Here is a 17,868-nt window from a genome sequence, read left to right as displayed (position 1 = left end):
TACTGGGTAACGACACACCTGTGTGACATTTACCCAAACCCTGCAGCCGGTGGTTGCATGAGTAATGCGTGAGTTTCACGCTGACTAATAAATATGAAAACGGTGCATTTTCATTCAGACTCCTTTCGATTTACTGTCGCTTGTTTATGTGTGCGCATGCATCTTCCCCGGTTAAATAACATCTGTATTAAAACAACTCGGTTCTATCTCTTACGTCAATAAAAAAAAAAAGAGTCCATTGTTTTGTTTGGTGCTGCTTTTGAAAAGATCGGTTTGTAGCACCTGCACATCTCACTCATCTCACGCTCAATACCTCACTTCAACCCGCTCAGTTTCTCTCACACCTTCTGCCCCCGCCTCATTCCCTTTGCTAACCCACCCTCCCAACACCACGCTTCCAATATCCTTCCACCAAGTCTCCATTCCCCCTCTCTCTCTCCACCCATCCCATGCATCCCCCCCTCCCCTCCTCTCCCTATTTCAGGTTGAAAGCTCCAGGCTCCAGCTTGGTGCTGCCGCTGCGTCCGAAGCAGCTGGCGGCCATGCTCATGCTGCGCTGGGCGGGTCCCTGCCCGTGGCTCCTCTCAGGCCGCTCCCGCTCCACGCGCTCCGTGTCCGACTGGCTCTGCGTGCGCTCCGGCCGCCCGTGAGCCGCGCCCGTGGGCGAGGTTGGGGCTGGCTGGGCGGAGATGGTGCGCAGCAGGTGGTTCCGCTTGCGCAGGTAGTCGCTGTTGGTGCCCAGGCCGAAGCTGCCTTTCCGCAGGACCATGCGGGCGCTGCAGGTCTTGGCGGGCCGGGAGCGGTGGGTGTACTCCAGCTGAGACAGGTGGGTGGCGTAGCCCTCCGTGATGAACTGTGGAGGCAGATGGAGACACAGGGACTGCATTTCAAATGACCCGTTCATTTGAATCAAGTGTGTTGGAGCAGGGAAACATCTAGAACATGCCGGACCAGTGGGCCCTGAGGACCAGGGTTGAAGACTACTGCGTTAACAGACAACTCTCATTCTGACTTGATGAAGGGAGTGTTCTGGGTTTATTTGAAACCCAAGCTGAATGTGGAACGACTAGAAAGAACCACAGGGCCACTGGAGGACCAAGATCAGAACACAGAACGTGAACAGTACCTGGCACTGATGTTGCATCTTCTTGGACGGCCGGCCAACGATGTAGATCTGTGAGGAAGTGAGACCGATGGCCGTGTAGACGGAGATGTCTTTAGTCGAACCGTAGCCTGCGATGATCTTCATGTGCGCCTGTGGAAACGTCAAATGTCAGATTGAGAGAACTCACTGCTTCCTGGTTCTGTTATCGATTACTTTTGCCTGGCCTAACTTTGTCACGCCTCCATCCCTTCTTTGCACCATCCCCTTACGCCCTCATCTACTCTCCACTCTGACTATATTCTAATTTTGATTAACACGAGCGCATAAGTAATCCAATTTCTTCCACAACTTCCCCCCCCCCTCCTTACCCCCATCCCCCTACCCCCCCCTACCCTGACCTCTGTGAGGGACTTGAGGAAGTTGGCCTTGTGGCGGAGGGGGTCGTGGACCAGGCCGTCGCAGAAGGACACGATGCCGTGGGGGAAGTTGTGCTGAGAGAGCCAGGCCACCACGCGCTGCTTCTGCATGTCTGGACGGCCCGTCACGTAGATGATGAGGTAGCCCAGGTCCTGCCAGTGTCTGAGGAGAGGAGATACCAGGAGAGGAGAGGCCAGGAGAGACCAGGATAGACCAGGAGAAACCAGGAGAGGAGAGACCAAGAGAGACCAGGAGAGGAGAGACCAGGAGAGACCAGGAGAGAAGAGACCAGGAGAGGAGAGACCAGGAGAGGAGAGACCAGAAGAGGAGAGACCAGGAGAGACCAGGAGAGGAAACAAGGGGCAAAAAACAAATAAAATCACGGTTGGCACATATTTTATTTACTTTTATATCCAATCCCAAGTGGCAGTGGAGAGGCTGTTAGACGAGAGCTGTTACCTGACCACGTCCACGGCTCCTGCGCGCACCTTGGGGTCACTCCCCATGATCGAGACACTGGCAGCGAACGAGCCGTCGATGCTGAACACCACAAACTCTGTTCCGTTGGGAAGCACCGTCAGGTAGCTGTCTGCAAATGTGTGGTCCCCTCTGAGAGAGACAGACAGTCGAGGACAGGGGAAGGACATGGAGACAGACAGACAAAGAGAAGAATGGAGAAAGTCAGAGAGAGAAAGCGAGTGAAGCCTCACTGAAGCATCAGAAAGCGGTATTTGACAGGTCCACGAAAATAATTCATGAAGTCAAGACTCCCTCGTCCATAAACTCACAAAAAAAAAAAAAAAAAGCTAAAGTACAAGTTGTTTTTCCAAACTCCAACCCACCAGAGGGGTTCGTAACAAACCAAAACAGTAAGCATGGAGGGGGGTGTTCTCTCTGTTAACCGTGTTTACACTCGAGGTGTTCTTACCTGACCACCATTTTCACGGGGTAGACTCCGATTCCCAGCTTCCTTCCCTCTGGGAGGATGAAGGACACCCGGCCGCTGCTATTGGTCAGCTCCGTGTCGAAGAAGACCCAGTCTCCGGACGGAGGCTGAGTCATGATGTGGAGATCCACCTTCACACAGCAGGACCAGACAGACACTCAACCAAGTCTCACAAAAAGCCCCCCGTACTAGACCATGATAGCCACAGAATAACACTGAGCTATCGGTGTAATTATTTACATTTACTCATTTAGCAGACGCTCTTATCCAGAGCGACTTACAGTAAGTACAGGGAAATTCCCCAGAGGCAAGTAGGGTGAAGTGCCTTTTGACCAAGGACACAACGTCATTTGGCACAGCCGGGAATTGAACCGGCAACCTTCTGATTACTAGCCAGATTCCCTAACCACTCAGCCACCTGACTCCCTGATGACTTTAATATACAATGCGTGTTGGGATTGAATCTGGAGGGGAGAGGGCCTGGTGCACCCACCTTCTCCCCAGTCAGGGTGACCATGTCGAGGGGTCCGTACATAAAGCGTCCTGTCAACACCTGCTGGTTGCCCTCTGTGAACACTGCATCACTCATGCGGTGGTTGGCTGTCACGTTCTGTCAGAAACACATGCCAGGGAAGACAAGGGTTAGCCGACGGGGCGCTGGAGAGGCCCTCGGGTGTTCAGGCGCCAGTCGTGACTCAGCAGGACAAACCCTGATCTTGACGTGGGTCCTCTTGCGGAGCCACTTCTCCCTGGGTTTGGACGGGGTGAACTCTGACACCTCCTTGCCGTCCAGCTCCAGGATGCTGGAGTTATCGTGTCTCATCACCTGCAGGGCAGACACACGATGAAGCTAGTTCAGTGAGGTGTGTGGCAGAGTCACCGGGAAGGCTCTACGTTAAAATCCCTTGCGGTTAAAACCCCTACCCACTTTTTATTACGAAAATTTAATTTAACGGCCACATTTGAAATTGATTTTTTGTATATATATAAACCTGTGTATATATATATGGCTTGTTTTGGGCGGGAGGGGGTGTGCTGACCTGTCGCAGCAGGAAGGAGACCACGTCAGTGGACTCCCAGTAGGAGGCATGGAACAGGTGAGGCAGCGCCACAGTGGGGAACGCCGTCAGCGCGTCGGGGCAGTAGAGGGCAAAGTCCATCCTTTTGGTGCCCCACCAGCGGGCTGCGACTGCATCGGGGGGTAGAGGCGCATGGGTGAGGATGGGGGAGGAGGGAGGGGGAGGGGGGGAGGGAGGGCTCCTCCGGGTTACTCCCATGAAGGGGGTCAAACGTTTAAACGTGGAGCCAGAGTTTCCAGACATGACACTGAATCAACAGCCATATATTCCACAGCAGATCCTTTAGCTAGGAAGGAGGAAAGAATCAAGTATAAATAGAGAGGCAATATTAATGTTAATGTAAAAATCAAGATGTGGAAAAAAATCAAGATCAAGTGTTAGTTGCGACAAAAAAAGCATGATTGTGTTAGTAAGAAAAATAACTAAAGGTGGATTTTGTAGTTCTTTTACACAAAAGAAAATATTTTATACCCCAGTGCTTCAGTCACAATAGTCCTGTCTTCTACAAGAACTTACTGAACTCTCACTCTTATACTGTGTCTATGTTTCTAAAAATACTTCCTAACAGCTGTGATGAGACGACTCACTAAACCGGCTAAGATGGGTCTTTCGTTGGTTTTCTCTGGTGGGTGTTGAGAGGTGCACAGCTGAACGGTTACTACCCTGTTATCAAGCCTCTCACAGACTACAAAGCAACAATTATTCCTGGAAGAACAAGATTCTTAGTTCAGAAAAAAATCTAACAGACAACAAAAAGGCAGAGAAACTTTCGGAAGACCAGAAGCTGAAGACGGGAGTGGCAATTATGTTCTGTGTTTAGAAGAAGCGGAAGGAAGCGATGGCCTGAAGACAAGTTCTGCTCGAGTCCCGTCAAGAAGAAGTACCTTCGTCCACTTCGGTCTGGGAGTCCAGAGAGATCAGGTCACACATGGCGTTCTCCAGCCCTGCAGAGAGGCACGGCTCGTCTGTGCCCCACGGGCTCAGACGTCCGTTAGTCTCGGAGCCAGCGTCCAGGTCTGGGTCGGGCTGCTGCTTGCGCCTGGTGCCAGGCTCCCGAGGGACCGGGGGCGGGGCGGGGCCGGCGTTCCTGCGGGACTTGGGTGGACTTCTCAGGAAGAACTTATTTTGTGAGGACAGGGCCAGCTGGGACAAAAGGCTGACCTTTTTTGACTGGTTAGTTTGGCACGTTTGTGCTACGGGAAACAAAGAGAAACACAACAAAGAAAAAAGAAAGTGAACGTGATGAATGAATGAATGGATGAATGATGGATGGTGATGACGTAAGCCACGTTGAACTGCTTTTCCTTCTTCCACTACACGGACGGTTCGATTATAGCAGCTGGTTTAATAATGACCTGAAAATACAATCCTGAAAGAAATATGAATGAGCATTCTGCAGGTGCTCACATAATCACCAGGTGAACCTGAAAAAGAGCGACAGATCTATGCCTCAATGTGTCAATGAGAATGTACGTGTTGATCGTGAGATAGGTATCGTTAGGATATGACTGATCGCAGTCATATCCTAACGACTTACAGTATGTGTTCGGTAAAATGAGCTGACACAAGAACAGGTTCAGTAGCATGGTTTAGTGGTTGTGTGTCGTGCGGAGTGTTGCGTTCCTGGAGGTGCGTCTGAACTGGGGAAGAGGGTGAGAGTGGGACACTCAACATCCAACACTTGGGCGTCTGGCAGACAGTGCGACAGGGAGTGGACGATGCAGGAATGACTCAGCAGAACAGGGGCTCTTCACATGCACGGCAAACACATCGGATAAATGCAGCACTCTTCCTGCAATTACCCGGAGGTAGAGAGAGCGAGGCTCAAGCTGGAGGTGGTGTGAGGGACTTCTCCCTCTGTGGCGTTTAAACGGAAAAGGTCTCGTGTCTCTCTTCCTATGGGAGTGAGTGATAACTGGTGTCGTACTGCGCTCGGGCCGGTCTGGGCAGGCCTGGGACGTTTAATCAAGGCAGACAGAGCTAGTGGATTGCCTATCCGCTTGAGTTTTTGGCTACCGTGCAGGCTGTGTGCAGAGTGAGAGAAGAGAGGGCGAGGAGGAGACAGAAGGATAGAGAGAGATAAGAAAGCACCAGCTGACAGAGGGAGAGAGAGAGAGAGAGAGAGAGAGAGAGGAGGAGAGAGAGAGAGAGGAGGAGAGAGAGAAGAGGAAGCGAGAAGAGAGATAAGAGAAAAAGAACGATAATGAGAGAGAAAGAGAGACAGAGAGAGAGAGAGAGAGGGAGAGAAGAGGAAGCGAGAAGAGAGATAAGAGAAAAAGAAAGAGAATGAGAGAGAGAGAGGGGGAGAGAGAGAACTGTGTGTGTGTGAGTGCACGTGTGCGCGCGTGAGAGAGAGAGAGGAGAGATTCGGTGGTAACAGGAACACTTACTGTTGGCTATGTTGGTGGCAGTGTAACTGTCTGCCATTCCTGAGGCCTGGCTGGCAATGCTGGCCTCACTGGCCCTCCGCAGACCCCGAGACTGGGGCCCCGTTATGGGGGAGGAGGGGTACGAACTGTCCATGAAGACACCACCATGAGACTGAACAACATCCGCTAGTGAGTTGAAACAAGGAGATCTCATTAGACAAGGACAAGGGGGGAGAGGGGAGAAGGGGGACAGGAAGGAGGCCGAGAAATGTGACGCCAGGCCGGATTTGGACGTGAGACCGGGGGCGATGGCCACGGTCACATTTCTGGGAGGGACAGTGATGGGGTCACGCGACGGTCGGATGAGTACAACGGATGATGACAAGCTCTCTAACGTTCACTCACACTCACAGTTTTAGCGGTTTCACAGGTGGCTCGTGTCAATGGAAATTGTGTGAGTCAAGTTAGAACAAACTTAGCTGAAAATAGAAGGTATATTCATATTCAAAACACCTTTTCAGGGGCATCCCCCAAAAGAGGAAATAACACAAGGATATACAATCGCAATTCTAAGGGACTGGATTCCTTGTCTGCAAACACAACACATCACATCACACACAACACACACATCACACACCACACAGTCTCTACAGCTTCCACTATGACTGTGCCAATAGAAGAATTAGTCTTGACAGACATGGACAAAACTATGGACCCCGCTCTTACAGTGGAGCTATAGAGAGACAGCAGTGCCACACCACAAACACAGAAGCACATCTCTTCCTGCCCTTGCGAAGGGCAAGAATCATCTGCGGCAGTGCCGTAACTAACCCCCTTCAGTTCTCCTCCAGGTCAACATCCTCTTTAGCGTTTAACACAGCAGTCGTTCCGGCCGTGTAAATAGCCGTCGTTGGCATTTTTGTAATAGCACACCGATATGAAATATTGATCAAAGACACCAATAGACCATGAGACACATAACCGGCCGTTTGATTCGTCTCGGTCAAGTTGGGTTCATGTGGGGGGGGGGGGGCAGCGGGGTGACCTGGAGAGGCCTGAGGTGTGACCCCTAATCCTAGGGACCGGGGTGACCTGAGGTGACCCCCGTCCAGGCCCCTCATTCTCACAGTGACCTCATGCGGCGACACTGGGAATGCTGTGACAGGGAGGGGGGAAGTGACATCACAAAACACCACAGGGAGGAAGAATGACGATGCAGGTACTGACACGCAGTGAGCGAGGAGAGGAGGAGGAGGAGGAGGAGGAGGAGAATGAGCAGAGAGGAGAGGAGGTGTGATTCAGGTAAAGGGAGACTGTACACACACTCCAGGTTGGCTGGTGTGGGCTTGAGGGAGCTCTCCTGCCAGTTTAACACGGGCACGGGGATGCACGTCTCACTGATGGTCTCCTGGCAGCGCAGGAACAGGGGCGTCCCGCTGTCAGGCAGGAGCTGAGGGTTGCTCTGGACTGTCTCCACTACAGAGAGGGGTCAGGGGTCGGGCGTGCAGATAAGGGGGGGCGGGAGGCCGAGGGAGAAAGAGAAAGCAGACAGGGAAGACAAGAGAGAGACAGGAAGGCAGAACCAGAACGTGAGACCAGGAGAGACGAGTGGCTGCTCTTACAGTCAGAGTTCAGCGATGAGGCGCCTGGATGCTGACGAGATTTATTCTTTTTTTCAAATCACGTCTGAATACAGATTCACAAACCTAAATTAATCTATTAAACGTTCTTAATATTTAACGCTTTCTTGATTAGCTTCTCTGAATGGATATTCTGGACCACCTGGAGCGATCTCTATTTTAATTAAAATTATAACTTTTTATTAACCTCATAAATATATTCCACACCCTGCAGATTTTCAGGGTTATAAGGGGATTATTACCCATAAAAACTCTTATTTCTTTGTTTAAATTGACAAGCGATAACTGACTATTAGTGTCCAACAAGAGTTTGTATCCCCCAACCCCTTTTCCCCCACTAGGAAGCGCATTGTGTTGCCTCCTGGTATGAAATGCGCCTCTACAAATAAAGTTTTATTTGATTTGACTACTGAAGTTACAGTAAAGGATAATAATCAAATCCGAAAATCTTTCCAAACTTTTATACCTTTGAGGAAGTTCAAAACACCAGGCTAGTCTCTAGTACTGCAAGGGCAAGTTAAAACAGATATCTTACAAGCCCCCAAAACAACACAAAGATGAGTCAATCACTTCCCAAGCGACACTAAGCACAGTTGTAAAACTCCAGTGTATCAGACTTGCAGAACACAGGCAGCACATTCTCCTGCATAGCTAACGTGGTCAAAAGAGGACATTTAACTAATAACGTGCCGTATTAGTTAGCTTATATTGTCTGTGACACATAACACATAGCACCTAGAGGGATTGTCCGAACATGAGTTCCTGTATATAATATTACTGTCCACTTTTTATATTCATGTATGCTTCAAGGTGACAGGTCGCCATTCATGTGTGTATGTGTCCCTGTGTGTGTGATAAATATGTTGTGTGTGTGTGTTGTAAAGCTGTCATGTGTGTTGTGTGTGTCGTGTGTGTCATGTGTGTGTGTTGTGAAGCTTTTGTGTGTGTGTGTGTTGTGAAGCTGTCACGTGTGTGTGTGTTGTGTGTGTGTGTGTGTGTTGTGAAGCTGTCGTGTGTTGTGTGTGTCGTCTGTGTCATGTGTGTGTGTGTTGTGAAGCTTTTGTGTGTGTGTGTGTGTTGTGAAGCTGTCACGTGTGTGTGTGTTGTGTGTGTGTGTGTGGAGGGAGGGAAGAAGGGCTCACCCAGCAGGGCAGAGTGCCCGTCCCCCAGGGGGAAGCGCTGGTAGCGGGGCACGCTGAAGGGGGGCAGCAGGTGGAACTTCTTCTCCAGGAGGGGCTCCAGACGGGAGGCCGAGGGGTCGGCAGGGTGGAACAGGTTGTACACCTGCTGGCAGGCCGGCCTCAGCAGAGCCACTGGAGGGAGACACCACAGGGGGTCAGGTGGGGGTGGAGGGGAGGGTGGGGGCATTGTGGGTTGAAGGGAGGGGTGGGGGGGGTTGAGAGTGGTTAACAGAACCATCCCCTAAGTGAACCGCATCATATTGTAACCGTGACGACGCTTGTTCTGGCGTGGGGTTGGACGGGCGTGTGGGGCGCCTCACCGTCCAGAGAGGGGACCACGGTCTTCCTCAGCGCCAGCACCAGGCCCAGCGGGGAGCCAAACAGGAAGAAATCGGCCACCTCGAAGTCGAACTTCCCCAGGGAGCTCCCGTCCAGCATGGTGCTGCTGCTGGACCTGCGAGACGTCCCGTCGCTCCGCAGCACGCTGGAGTGCAGGCTGAGGGGGCACACACACACACACCAGCCCATCACTACCCCGGCAATATTTAATGGTGGGGCTTACAAAATCTTTTCTAAAGGTTTGAAAAAAGTTTGGGGATAAAAAGTTTCTAAAAGTTTGAGAAATATTTTCTACAAAAAGCTTTAGAGTTTTCTGCATCCCCGGGACGACGGGAAGTCGTCCGTTTCGAACCCTGCTCACGCACCCCCCACTCCTCCCACCCTCCCACCCTCCCACCCACCACCACACACCTGGACAGGAAGGCCTGGTGCTGCTTGATGGTGTCCAGCTCGTGGGATGAGTCGCTCCTCTTGCGGGGAAGCGGCCTGCGGGGCTCGTCGGCGCCCCCGCAGCGCGGGATGTCGATGTTGCTGCGGCTCAGGTGCCGGCTGCCCTCCAGGGAGGGCGAGGTGGAGCCCAGCCCGCTGCTGATCACCATGCCGGGGGACAGCAGGTCCTGGTCCTGCACGCGCCGTGGAGGAGGGAGGAGGAGCGTTTGTTGTTTAGGGTGGGTGTGGAGGAGATGGTGGGGGTGAGGGGTGAACGGGGAGGGTGTAGGTGGGGGTGAGAGGGGTGTAGGTGGGGGGTAGGTGGGGTGAGAGGGGTGTAGGTGGGGGGTAGGTGGGGTGAGAGGGGTGTAGGTAGGGGGTAGGTCAGGGTTACCTGCACGCTCACCAGGCTGCCCCTGCGGCTGCTGTTCTGGCTTTCACACACCGTCTGATTGCTGCTGCACAGAGCGTCAAAACCCAGGATTCCCCCCACACAGTCCCCGATCACACACACCTGGAGGGGGCAGGGAGAAAGGGGGCAGGGGGTGATGGGGCAGGGAGACAGGGGGAAGGGGGTGATGGGGCAGGGAGACAGGGGGAAGGGGGTGATGGGGCAGGGAGACAGGGGGAAAGGGGTGATGGGGCAGGGAGACAGGGGGCAGGGAGACAGGGGGAAAGGGGTGATGGGGCAGGGAGACAGGGGGCAGGGGGTGATGGGGCAGGGAGAGATGGGGCAGGGAGACAGGCGCAAAAAAAAACATTGTTAGATATCAATACAGCCACACACACACACACAAGTGGGTTCAAATTATTTTAGACTCATTAAATTAAATAACTGGTCAATCAAAACACCCACACACAGACATTAAAATGAATACACACAGACATACTGTGTGTAAACACACATCACATCATAATTGCATGAAATTAGTATGTGTCATTCTCGACCAGTAGATCAAATCATCCACTTCAGCCCTACGTGTTCCTGACTGATATGGCATCACAACGCTATCCAAGCACAGCCCCAGACCACAGCCTCCCAGCCCCAGACCACAGCCTCCCAGCCCCAGACCACAGCCTCCCAACACAGCCCCAGACCACAGCCTCCCAACACAGCCCCAGACCACAGCCTCCCAGCCCCAGACCACAGCCTCCAAGCCCCAGACCACAGCCTCCCAACACAGCCCCAGACCACAGCCTCCCAACACAGCCCCAGACCACAGCCTCCCAGCCCCAGACCACAGCCTCCCAGCCCCAGACCACAGCCTCCCAACACAGCCCCAGACCACAGCCTCCCAACACAGCCCCAGACCACAGCCTCCCAACACAGCCCCAGACCACAGCCTCCAAGCCCCAGACCACAGCCTCCCAACACAGCCCCAGACCACAGCCTCCCAACACAGCCCCAGACCACAGCCTCCCAGCCCCAGACCACAGCCTCCCAGCCCCAGTCCACAGCCTCCCAACACAGCCCCAGACCACAGCCTCCCAACACAGCCCCAGACCACAGCCTCCCAGCCCCAGACCACAGCCTCCCAGCCCCAGACCACAGCCTCCCATCCTCCCACCCATCCTCACCTGGCCGGTGAAGGAGGCCCCCTCCAGTGATCGCAGGAAGTCCGAGTACACCTGATTGGCTCGGAGGATGACGGTTGCCACGGCGTCCTGGTAGTGAGGGGAGGAGGTGGCGAGGAGGGGCAGGGCAGCCAGGGGGATGTGGTCCTGGCTGTTGGAGAGACAGCCCTCGTCGTAGCTGTAGGGGCTCAGGCTGCGCGCACAGACACAGAGGACTACATCATCAGCAAAGGTCGATGCTGGTTGGGGAAATTGTAGCGTGTTTGTTTGTGTAAAAGTATGTCTTTGTTTGTACATACAATGTGTGTGTATGCTTGTGCACATGCACGGGTGTCCGCACGGGTAGGTGTGTGTGTGTGTGTGTGAGGCCGTACTTGGACACCAGGGAGAAGGCGTCGGCGCAGATGGCAGGGCAGGGCACCAGGCGCACGGCCACGCGGCCCAGGGCAGCGGGGTAGTGCACGCGCATCACGGCGTGGAACGCAGCGCTCAGGGTGTTGACGTCGCACTGCTTGCTGCTCGGCTCCCCGACGCCCGTATCCAGGATGTTGCCCCCGTGCAGCACCAAGATCAGGACGTGGATTTTGGAGGGCTGAGAGCACTGCTGGGAGGAGCCATCCTAGAGAGGGAGGGAGGGAGGGAGGGAGGGAGGGAGGGAGGGAGGGAGGGAGGGAGAGAGAGAGGGAGAGAGGGAGAGAGGGAGAGAGGGAGAGAGGGAGAGAGGGAGAGAGGGAGGGAGGGAGAGAGGGAGGGAGTTAGGGGTGATGGACAGGGCAGAGCTCTGTTGAAACTAAAGCAGAATTAAACAATTTCTCCAAAGGGCCGAGGCTTTGAAGGGATCCTTAAACCAAGCTTCCTGACTGGGGGAACTGTCCTGAGACAGGCTGGCCTGTTTGGTGTGCTGGACCAGATGCTGCTGGACCAGGGAACACCTCAGGTGGATTCACCTGAGTGGAGACTCTCTACTTCCTCTGCCCACGGTCAACCTATTCTTGTGTCACATATGCTTTGTTTTAACACACAGGTTACATCATGAACACAATTAAGGGACACACAAATCACTGCACATAAAATGTCGAGGATGACAGCCGCGGAGGAAAAAGGACGTCACAAATATTAATATTTAGCACTTTTACCCGGAGTGTTCGATCCAAAACTTCACATATTCACAGAAGCACCGTACAGCTACAGACTAGGGGGGGGGGGGGTGTACCAAACAAGATGTAAGGACTGGAGGAGGAGAGGAGAAGGGCTGGAGTAGGGGGCATAGGGGGCACGAGGTGGGGGGGGGCAGTTAGTACTAGGTCTGTTAGGAGGGGGGGGGGGGGGTCTCTGTGGAACTACGCTGGCCCACAATGCAATGGGCCAGGGATCTTACTTACTGACTGGTGCGTGGTTATGGTGATGGTGGGAATGGTAGAGCCCCTACGCATCTGAACACAAGAGGACAGAGAGGCCGAGGGGGGAGGTGAGGCTCCGCCCGTATCACCAGGCGCAGGGCACACACACACGTCAACACCAACCGCATGGAGCTACACAGGAATCGCTCCGCTGGGAATCCCCTTCGACCAGTCCTGTTGACTGTATCTAGTGTGTGTGTGTGTGTCAGGGGGTCATTTGATGGTTTAGTGTGAATTAGGTGACTTCTGCGATACTGTGTGTGTGTTGGGGGGGGGGGGGGGGGGTTGTGGTTTAGTGTGAGTTAGCTGACTATGATACTGTATTGCGATACTGAGTCTAGCTGGGACAGCTGTGCTGGTGCGTGTGTGTGAGAGTGTGTATGAGTGTGATCAGGGTTTCCTACCTCATCCAGTCTGTCCTCGCTGGCACCTCTCTCGTAATCTCCCGTCACGTCTTTGTACAGCTCACCTGCAGGCAGCACACACAAAGGACAGTGTTAACTCCCCCCCACACACACACACACACACTCAGTCAGTCAGTGTTAATCGTACCAGAGGCTTCATCTGCATCCGATGCCTCGATCTTGTCCATGAGGTCATTGGAATTCCATTTGGAAATCTCCTTGGGAAAGACGTCTTCATTATCTGAGAAGCCCTCTGTAAGAAAAAAAAAAACGTAATTAACCGAGTAAAAACGGGTTGTTTAGGTGCGATACGTTACATAAAATAGTACACCCCATTGGAAGCTGTTCGTAGGTAACCTTTAAGGCTGTTGTTTAATCAATAATGACGGACTGCTAAATATGGCCCCTCGGTCCTAACAGGAGCTAATTAGGTGGGGAACACAGGTCCGCTGTGAGGGAAAGGTCGCAACACAGCGGTCAAAGGTCAACCCAAACTGGAGCTGTGACCAGACTAGACGACTCGGTTCAGCTCAGCACGTGTATCTGAGACAGACGATGATTTCACTGCCATGTACAACACATGTCGGGGACTGGGTAAGCGTTTGACTAATAAACACAAAGTAACCTGCATTAGTATATTGATGTTTTCCATCTAACAGTGGGGAAAATTTTTTGGGGGGACAATTATATGCCATTTTCTCAAGAGCAATTCCTGAGGGGGACACCAAAATTACTGCTGTAACACATTGTGATATGTGAAATGTATATTATTAATATTATAGAAATGTTCTTATGTTTACAGTGATTTATTGGGGGGGACGGATCATATTTTTCCCAGGATGGGGGGGTCGTGTGATTTCCGCCAATGCCATCTAACACAGTACAGAGTGTTCGGTTGTATGCAGAGGGATTCACACCCTTTTAGGTGTTTGTGAACGTATGCAACGAATGCAGAATGTGTTAAGTGAATGAAGAACGCTTGAGTGATTCGCTGAGTGATTCTTCTAAAATGGAAGGCAAAAAATTGCCATCCTGGCTGGACAATAAAGTTTTATTCTATTATATATGTGGGGCATGCTTAATCTTGAAACGATAAACAGGAAGCTATGTCCTCAAGCGTCCTAGAAGGTCAGTTCTCCCATTATCTCAAATTGATTGAATCTGAATACGCATGGATGCACAGATGGTCTGGAATGCATACAAGCTTATTCAACTGGTCACAGAGTCTCTTTACAATACACGGGAAATCATACCACTGCTGTGCTTTATCCTACATTTTATACCTTGTTTAGTAGGCCACAATATGGATTATCAGTGTGCTTAGTTACGTGTATTTATGAGAGATAATGAATATCTTCAGGAGGAGGAGCTACCAGAGAGAGGGAGGATGCAAGGCCAGGACATGGTACCATCATCGTGTGGTCATGAAACAGCGGTTTCTTCACAATTTATTAGAAATGATTACGTTTGAAATACTGAAGACTCATGTCTACCCAATGACACGTGTTGAGTATTCATGCTTTACTGAAGGAGTAACAAAAGTACCGTAGGATTCAGGAAAGCCTTTATCAGCAACAAGAAAGACAATCATTCGTTCTCAGTTTCACTTGGACAGGATACAATGGCAACTGAATTCCTGCTTTCCGCTACAGCAATTCTCAGACAGTTCATTCAAGGCCGAGAGAATCCAGTACAGCACATGGCACATCTTTCAGAAGAGTAGATTCGAGATGACAGCCCGATCGCATTAGCATCATCGAAATAAATAGATCTTTAAATAGACCTTTATTAGTACTGGAGTCATAAACCTTTCTGTCACACAGCGTAGCAGCAACACCTATTATTGTAGATGCATTCAGACATTTTGTTTCCCCCCTAAGGCTTGGCTGTTTGAACCTAGTACAGTTGTAGTATTGAACAACTATAAATACATGGATAATAAACATGTAGATGTAGTGTTTCAGTGTGAGTGTGTGTAGGGGTAAGGGTGGAGGGGGGGAGGGTGGTGTAAGGGGGTGATGATAGATGACGGGTCATGCTGGGCTTGTCGTCATGGTTTCCTCTCTCGGGTTCAGACCACCTGGGGGGGCGAGCACACCCCCCCTATTTCAACCGCAGGCCCAAAGCATGCTGGGTATCTGGGTGGTTTAAGAACTGATCTGTGTTGAAGAGATGCATGCAGAGTGAGAGGGGCAGGGGGCAGAGGTCAGAGGTCAGGGAACAGCACAGAGGCTACGCTAACGCGAGCAAAATGGCGTGAGTTACCGTGGGCGTCGAAAAACTCTTCTTCTGAGCTATCGTCTGAGTCGCGGGCGATGCTCTGCATCCTCCACTCAGACATGCTGTGGCGAGAAGGACTGGCTGCAACACAGGAAGGAAAAACAGTCAGGTGGATGAGCGGTTAGGGAGTCGGGCTAGTAATCTGAAGGTTGTTGGTTCGATTCGTGGCTGTGCCAAATGACGTTGTGTCCTTGGGCAAGGCACTTCACCCTACTTGCCTCGGGGGGAATGTCCCTGTACTTACTGCAAGTCGCTCTGGATAAGAGCATCTGCTAAATGACTAAATGTAAAAACAGGGCTGTTGTTTTTTTTTTTTTCCTCCTTTGTTTTTCCCCAGAAATATGTCCATCACCCTTTTTTTTCCTTCTCACATACTGTACACAATGTCATACTGAGAGAAGACTATAAACAAACACTACATGTACTTTATACAAACACACACACACAGTGTTATGTAAACACTCGACAGGTTCTGTGCTGCTTGAATCCATCCCAGATGGAATGCTGGCTGGTCAGATGGGGGGGGGGGGGGGGGGTGGTGTGGGGGGGGGGGGTGGTGGGGGGGGGGGTGAGGAGAGAGGTCCATAGAAACACAGACACCACACAAACACGCTGACAACCAATTATCACACACACAGGGAAGGACTTGACTAAAAGCAGGCCTGTCTGTCACACGCTTGAGCTGCCCCTTCCTCATGTATCATTACTGAGGGGAGAGAGTGTGTGTGTGTGAGGGGGGTGTGTACTGGTTTGGTGTGTGTGTGTGTGTGTACACACAGCTGTCCCTGTCAGCTCAGAGACGGGAGAAGCGTGGGGGGGAGGGAGGGTTGGGGGTCACCGTGATGACCATCAGTCTCCTGTAGACTGTGATGTCAACACTGCAGCTATTTATAGCAGAGGAGAGTGAGGATGCAGGGAGGGGGGAGAGGGGTGAAATGAGGCTGGAGGGGGGGGGGGGGGGGGAGACCAGGTGGCAGGTGGGGCTGGAAAAAAAAGAGAGGGGTGTGGACCAAAATACTGACGTAGGCAGATTGAGAGTGGAATAGAAAGTGGACTTAGGAAGGAAGCTAAGAAGGAAGCAAGGAATGAAGCAAGGAATGAAGTAATGAAGGAAGCTAGGAAGGAAGCAAGGAATGAAGTAATGAAGGAAGATAGCAAGGAAGCAAGGAATGAAGTAATGAAGGAAGATAGCAAGGAATGAAGTAATGAAGGAAGCAAGGAAGGAAGCTAGGAAGGAAGCAAGGAATGAAGTAATGAAGGAAGCTAGCAAGGAAGCAAGGAATGAAGTAATGAAGGAAGCAAGGAAGGAAGCAAGGAATGAAGTAATGAAGGAAGCTAGCAAGGAAGGCCAGAACTGACACAACATACTCGTAACCTAATCATCCGCAACATGAAACCCCTCTAGGCTGAACCATGCAGACAGGCGAGGCACCCTGCTCGGCCTCACCTCCTCTCTTGGACGAGCGGGAGGACCTGGAGGAGGTGGACCACTGCTTGCTGAGACCCCCCTCGCGCCTGGAGGCTGTCCCCCGCCGAGCCCACCCCCCTCCTGGGCCTCCAGGGAGCCCATGGTGTCCTTGGTCTCCTGGTTCTTGTCCGGGGAGGAGGCAGCGGCCCCGTCTCCCTCAGCCTGGCCCTCCTCCCCCTGGCTGAACTGGGCCATCTTCTGGGCCAGAGCCAGCTGGGTCTCCAGTTCCAGCTGGCGGATGTCCTCGATGGTCAGGCCGTACCACTCGTCCTGCCAGCACCAGGCCTGCCGGTGGGCCCTCACCATCACCTTCCTCAGCCCTGCGGGAGACATAACTCTCAGCATCACCTCCCGCAACACTCCCACCTCCTCCCCACCTCCTCCCCACCACCTCCTCCCCACCTCCTCCCCACCTCCTCCCCACCTCCTCCCCCCCACCTCCTCCCCACCTCCCCACCACCTCCCCACCACCCTCCTCCCCACCTCCTCTCCCCACCACCTCCTCCCCACCCACCTCCTCCTCCCCACCTCCTCCTCCCCACCTCCTCCTCCCTACCTCCTCCTCCTCCTCCCCACAACACCCCCACCTCCTCCCCACCTCCTCCCCACAACACCCCCACCCTCATACCCACCAACGTCGTGGATGAAGCGCTCGATCTTGGACTGCATGCCCCAGTATCTGAACTCCACCTTACAGAGCTTGTAGGCGCACATGACGGGGCTCTTCCCCGGGTCGCTGTTGAACTCCTCGATCCAGTCGTCCAGCAGGGGGCCCCGCTGGGTCTTGGACGACCGGTAGAGACGCGGATCCTCCTCCGCTTTGTACTCGTGGGGAGGGATGGGGTCCTTCACAATGTCGATGGGATCTGGGGGGGGGGGCAGGGGGAGAAGGGGTGAGAGGGGAGTACAGGGGGTGAGGGGGGGAGGGGAGGGGGTGAGGGGGGAGTACAGGGGGTGAGGGGGGAGGGGGAGGGGGTGAGAGGGGAGGGGGGGGGAGGAGTGTTGAACTTCAGGACACTGACAGAGAGAGAGCATGCACAAATACCCACAACCTGTCTGTAAACTATTACATGATGTTATTATGGTATGTATGGTATTAGTGATGTTATTATGATATGTTTGGCATTACGTAATTGCATGAGCATGCGAGGGCCTGTTGGCCACCATATGTTAGGTTGATTAACTGCTGTGTGTGTGTGTGCGCACACAGGACAATGTGGCAGTGCTGTTCGCCCG

At 52.7% G+C, this 17,868-nt stretch overlaps 1 protein-coding gene across 7 annotated transcripts; it reads right to left on the bottom strand.

The window, feature by feature from the left end:
- Positions 1 to 469: 469 nt before the first annotated feature.
- On the bottom strand, positions 470 to 16,747 carry LOC134012122 (membrane-associated phosphatidylinositol transfer protein 2-like). Of its 7 annotated transcripts, none has more exons than XM_062451793.1 (21): positions 16,612 to 16,747; positions 15,150 to 15,245; positions 13,033 to 13,137; positions 12,885 to 12,949; positions 11,455 to 11,699; positions 11,084 to 11,273; positions 9,900 to 10,019; positions 9,488 to 9,699; positions 9,058 to 9,233; positions 8,699 to 8,869; positions 7,240 to 7,392; positions 5,938 to 6,102; positions 4,432 to 4,740; positions 3,509 to 3,657; positions 3,178 to 3,294; positions 2,962 to 3,078; positions 2,451 to 2,599; positions 1,982 to 2,131; positions 1,504 to 1,684; positions 1,127 to 1,255; positions 470 to 853 (listed from the first exon to the last, which is right to left on the bottom strand). In XM_062451793.1, the coding sequence occupies exons 2-21, from the start codon at positions 15,223 to 15,225 to the stop codon at positions 476 to 478; spliced, it is 3,357 nt and encodes a 1,118-aa protein (XP_062307777.1). In that variant the 5' UTR covers positions 15,226 to 15,245; positions 16,612 to 16,747; the 3' UTR covers positions 470 to 475. The 7 variants fall into 7 exon arrangements, with proteins under 7 accessions (XP_062307777.1, XP_062307778.1, XP_062307780.1 ...); XM_062451794.1 differs by having other exon boundaries at positions 16,533 to 16,627; XM_062451796.1 differs by lacking the exon at positions 4,432 to 4,740.
- Positions 16,748 to 17,868: the final 1,121 nt, after the last annotated feature.

Source organism: Osmerus eperlanus, chromosome 25 (genome assembly GCF_963692335.1).
Source record: "Osmerus eperlanus chromosome 25, fOsmEpe2.1, whole genome shotgun sequence".
Lineage (NCBI taxonomy): Eukaryota > Metazoa > Chordata > Actinopteri > Osmeriformes > Osmeridae > Osmerus > Osmerus eperlanus.
The sequence above is the reverse complement of the archived record's forward strand: the minus strand, read 5'-3'. Positions and strand labels throughout refer to the sequence as shown.